Here is a 5,583-nt window from a genome sequence, read left to right on the forward strand (position 1 = left end):
GCCGCTTCTCTTTTTATCTGATTTTTGTAATCTTTTAAAGTTGTTATATAAAACAGGACGAAAATGTTAAACTGCTAAAATTAGCGATTCCTCCATTTCTGTGCCGAGAGGTCACTGTGACGTTTTGATCTTCTATTGGCTTCTAACTTTACTACCCAGCGAAATATCTTTGCACGGGCTTGCGTTTCCGGTCTGACGCATTCGCATGCATATGAATGCAAGTCAATGGAAGGAAAAGTCTAGTGTGACCACGGCTTTAGGCCCAGAGAGGGCCCCTGTTCCCGAGTTTAGCCCAGAGAGAGCTCCTGATCCCGAGTTAGGCCCAGAGAGGGTTTCTTTTCCCGAGTTAGGCCCAGAGAGGGCTCCAGCCCCTGACTAGAGTCCAGTGCAGGCTCCAGCCCCTGACCAGAGTCCAGTGCAGGCTCCAGCCCCAAAGCTCAGTTTAGTGCCTGCTCTTGGCCCAGAGCTCAACTCAATGCCTGCTCTCATCACAGTACTCAGCCCAGTACCCACACTAACACTAGAATCCTCAACTAACAGAGCAGTCATAAATTCTAGACCTGAGTCTCCTGAGGTTATAGTCTGTGGACCACTGCCCAGTCAGGTGGTTTCCAACATGGAGGATGCGGAGTCCCTTCTGTCTTTGATAGTTCTCCCTGTTGCAACGGTAGCCACAATGTGTGTCTGGACCACATACCACTCTCATGTCCATGTGTTCTCTCCTGAGTCCACTCAATCCTCAGAGCTCACTCTTTTGTTGATGCCGACCTGTGAGTTCTCTGCAGGTATTGCCTCATCTACAGAGCCATCCTGGAGCCTCCCATCTGTCCAATTTTAACTGCAGTGGTCAGTGAACTCTCTGTTTGTCCAGTTTCAGCCAAGGAGGCCATTTCTGAATTCCCAATTTACCCAGTCATGTCCAAGAATGTAATCCTTGAGCTCTCTGAATTTCATGTCTGCCTGTCAGTGACCATCGAGATCATTCCCAAGTCTTCTGTCTGTCCAAATACGACCAAGGTGGACAGTTCTAAGCCTCAGCCAGCACTCCAGATGCCCGGCTCTAGCCAGCCGGCACTCCAGAGGCCCATCTCTAGCCAGCTGTCACTCCAGTCTGTCTCAAGCCAGCCAGCACTCCAGACAGTCTCAAGTCTGACGGCCTGCCTGGACATGGCCTCTAAAGCCATTGCTAACCTCGCTGTGCATTGTGTTCCTGTTCCTCCAGATCCACCTTGGTGGTCATTAGCTCTGCTATGGGTATCTTCGATCCTGTCTGCTCCACCCTGGTGATATTCGGCTTCGCCTGGGTCACCCTCGTGCTCTTTGAATCAGCTGTGGAAATCTTCTGTCCTGTCGAATCTGCTGTTGTAGTCTTTTGCTCTGCCGTGGCAGTCTTCAGTCTTGACTACCCTGCCCAGGTTTCCTGCCCTACCTGATCAGCTTTGGTGGTTCTTAACTCTGCCTGCTGCGATGGAGTCCTCAATCCCATCTGCTCCATTATGGTCCCGAGCTACCAGTAATACCTTGGCTCCCTGAATGGCCAGCACCTCCCTGGCTCTCTGAGTGGCTGGCGCCTCCCTGGTCACTTGAACTGTTGGCGCTGCACAGGAGGTGTCCTAACCTGCAAGCACCGCCCTATTCACCTGTCCGTTACCTGCCACAGCTCCTGGACGTCCGCCCTCCCTCCCTGGTTGGACTCCTGCCCTCCCTCCCTGGTTGAACTCCTTTTGGTGCGAGGTTGCGCCTTCCAGAAGGGGGAGGTACTGTCACGATCCCCATCTCCAGTCACCAAGCCTGTCACCATTACACACTACACTTCCCATAATCTTCTCTGGTCATCACCTGCACACCCATCACAATCAACACACCTGTCTGCCATTACCCTCATCTACAGATCTATTTAAACTAGCACAGCACATACACAGGTTGTTTGGGCTCGTCATTGTTTCTGACTACCTCGTTGGATACTTGCCTGTCTTCTGCTACAGCCTTGACCGTCACTCCCTCTCACAGCCCTCTCATCCACTCTGCTACGGTGTTAATTTTGACAGGCATTTTTTATTTAGTTTTAGTCTTTATCTTGAGACGAAAATGCTTAATAGTCTGTCACATTTTAGTCTTTCATAGTTTTAGTCGACGAAAAGTCATTAGTCAAGCTGCAGTTACCAACATTTATTTTGGTAGCTATTTTATATGTAGTCTTCAAACTAAAATAGTCATTTATTCTTCTCTCTTTAGACCAAATCAATTAAGCTTATGAGAAATTTGAATCAAGTATTGAATTTGGAAAAACTTGAATAAATGATGACTTAGTGAATGATGAATAGTTGTTCATGTATAATATATTTAATATATATATCATTTTTGAAAAATAAGCAGAATAAGACAAATACGAAAGAGATACAAAAAAAGGCACTTGTAGCAAATGTACCACTGCCAGTTGTTGTTGGAGATTCTTAGTCCTCCTTTCTGTTCTTTCAATCGCTTTACATATACGTCGACATTCCATGTCCATTATTGTGAAACCCGCGAGACGCAACAAAAACACCGCTTCGATCACAGCATCCTCCATCCTCCTGTTGTTAACGTTGTTCTTTGTTTCCGTTGTTGAACGCCGCACACAAATGACGTCGCTGTCGACCGGCTTACGTCATTTCCTAGTACACACTGTCGGTGCGAATGCAACCCTTTAAATGGTACTGGGAAATAGTTCGCGCAAAATCGTCCCAGTACTTTAGTACTGTACATTTAGTTCAGGAACTAAAGCGGAACCTTTTCATAATACCAGAACTAATTGTGGAACTACCCACTTTTTGGCGTTTTCGCACCGCCGGAACTGGGTGCCTGCCTTTTTCGAGAACCAATGTAGCACTGCCAGTTGTCGTTGAAGATTCTTAGTCCTCCTTCCCGTTCTTTCAATCGCTTTACATATATGTCGACATTCCTTGTCCATTATTGTGAAACCCGCGAGACACAACTAAAACACAGCTCCGATCACAGCGTCCTCCATCCTCCTGTTGTTAATGTTGGTTTTTCTTGTTTTCGTTGTTGAACGCTGCACACAAATGACGACGCTGTCGACCGGTTCTTAGTACACACTGTCGGTGCGAATGCAACCCTTTAAATGGTACTGGGAAATAGTTCGCGCAAAATCGTCCCAGTACTTTAGTACTGTACATTTAGTTCTGGAACTAAAGCGGTGCGAAAGGCCCTATTGTTTCAGATCGTTAGTTTGCATTTTGGTAGTCTATCCATCCACTGCGGCTGCCATACTGAGACTAGATCACAGTCTATGGACTTAGACTAGATATTCGAATGACCCTTATCCAATTGCAATCCAATTACAGGGACGCACATTTTTAAGGACAAGACATTAGCCTATAGGATGTATTTTGAATGTCCGGTAGTCCTCAAATAACATTATAGTCCCGTCTCGTCTTGTTAACGAGGACGCGGCATAAATTTCGTCATAGTTTTTATCATCAGATATTAGTTTTAGCTCGTCAACGTCTCGTCTTCGTCACAGAAAAAAATTTCATTAACGAATATTTTTCGTCTCCATTAACTAAATTAACACTGCTCTGCTACCCTGCACCTGCAATGATCATAGGACAGTTATCATCTCCGCTAAGTCACCTAAGAATTCTATGAACTGGACACTCACCTGCTTGCACTGCTGCTTCACTTACATCTTTTAAATCAAGACTTTGTGTTTACGTTACCCCAGTTGTCCTCTTCCTCTGTTGATGTGACAATAACACTATACACAATACACAAAAACTGGTACAAAAAAATCTTAAGTAAAATTTGTCACAGATGTTTCTACATGCATATCTTATCTTGTCAGGGAATTCTTCTTTTATTGATTTGACCTCTTTTGTAAATTTTTTTTGTATAATATAAATTTAAAATATAAAAAATATTCTAATATTTGTATTAGTATCTTTAATGACTTTATATGACATTTAAAAAAACAAACAATAACTTTCCAATGTTTTATTTTTTATGCTGTTTTCAAATCAATAAACGTGCTATAGATGAAACTCCACATTCCACAGCTTGAAAGCAATCTTCTGGTCTGGTCCCTAAAAAGATTGCAGTGGAGATAGGTTGCTTATCAGTGTTATTGTTCTGTGTCATCCTAACGGTCTGCATTTGTAACATAATTCCTCACACTCAATGATTGGTTATAGCTGTACCACATAAAAATGGTACAGTACCGTGTGTTTCATGCTTTCTTTCACACCTTCCAGAACCTATGTCCCAGATAAAAGGCGACTTGTGTGGCAAAGTAGACTATTGCACACTGATGGAAGAATATAGAAAGGTGATATACAATGAACCACTGAAGGATTAGTCATACGAGATATTAATTTACTGTTATTATTCTATTATATTCTAAAAGAACGGGTTATGTAACGTTCTATATTTCAGAGGCCCCTGGAATCATTATCTGACCACAATACATATGAGCTTTGCCCTTTGCCTGGTTATTGTTGGCGCTTTGGAGCCAGTATGTTGGTCCTGCAGGCAATATTCCTTTTTTTTTTTTAGTACCGTGCGAGAAAATTAAGCTCGGAAAATCCTTTCATTTCTACCCATGACATGTTTTGGGAAGGTTAGGCTGGCAGGATTTAAGTTGTTGTCATTGATCTTTGTGTACATTCTTTTGCCCGACTTTTCTGAGGGATGGTAATACCACAACAGTGGAGAATGACAGGCCTCGTCATGTTTTGTTTTGTGTTGGGGTCTTGAGCAGACAGAGCTTACATTTTTTCATCACGCTCTCCTCATTTTCTTTTCTCTGGAATCCTACATCACCTTGGAATGGGGCTGTTATTCATTTGGACATCTGGCTTGATGGGCTTGGGCTTCTTTCCTCTCAAAGTGTTCCAGCACATTGACATAATGTCCCATCATGCCCTGCTGCAATACTCCTCACTCTTCCCCTTCATTTGGAATTGGGATAATCCGATAATGTGCCCTAGGAGAACAATAGGTCTTGAGCAGTCTATCCCTTGGGCAGACTGGCTGTAAGAGAGGCATTGTGCCCAAACTTAGGTAGCATTAAGCTGATGTTCATGTGACGTTTAAAAGGAAAGGACGTGACATGTGGCCAAGGATGTTGTTCCATACTCGGAATTTGTGCATGCACACACACAGCAGTGAGTAGTGAACACACACACACACCGTGAACACTTCCTGCCAGACCTGAGACTCGAACCCACAACCTTCGGGTTACAAGTCTGACGCTCTAACCATTAGGCCACGACTGCCCCCAGTTTTTGTTTTTGTTTTTGTTCTTGTTTTATTAAGGAAAATGTTTGTTACATCACTCTCATGGCTCTAACCATTAGGCCACGACTGCCCCCAGTTTTTGTTTTTGTTCTTGTTTTATTAAGGAAAATGTTTGTTACATCACTCTCATGACTTCCTATTTTTTACAGTCAAATTTGTTGCTGTGACTTTTTAACCTTTTTAGGTTACCATTAGGGATGCACCGATACCACTTTTTCCAGTACTCGCCCGATACCGATACTTTTAATTTTGGTACTTGCCGATACCGAGTACCGATACCAATATTTT

The 5,583-nt window shown here is 43.6% G+C and overlaps 1 protein-coding gene across 1 annotated transcript in view; it reads left to right on the top strand.

Annotated features, from left to right (window-relative positions):
* The first annotated feature begins 475 nt into the window (after window positions 1–475).
* The window catches only part of gpbar1 (G protein-coupled bile acid receptor 1), an 18,653-nt gene continuing 13,545 nt past the window's right edge, over window positions 476–5,583 (top strand). Inside the window, exons 1-3 of the mRNA XM_016444390.1 lie at window positions 476–785; window positions 872–1,109; window positions 1,223–1,415. Of these exons, the coding sequence (XP_016299876.1) occupies window positions 476–785; window positions 872–1,109; window positions 1,223–1,415 (741 nt within the window). The remainder of the gene's footprint in view (window positions 786–871; window positions 1,110–1,222; window positions 1,416–5,583) is intronic.

The sequence above is a fragment of the Sinocyclocheilus anshuiensis genome, unplaced genomic scaffold (genome assembly GCF_001515605.1).
Source record: "Sinocyclocheilus anshuiensis isolate Anshui unplaced genomic scaffold, SAMN03320099.WGS_v1.1 scaffold1473, whole genome shotgun sequence".
NCBI classification, from domain to species: Eukaryota; Metazoa; Chordata; class Actinopteri; order Cypriniformes; family Cyprinidae; genus Sinocyclocheilus; species Sinocyclocheilus anshuiensis.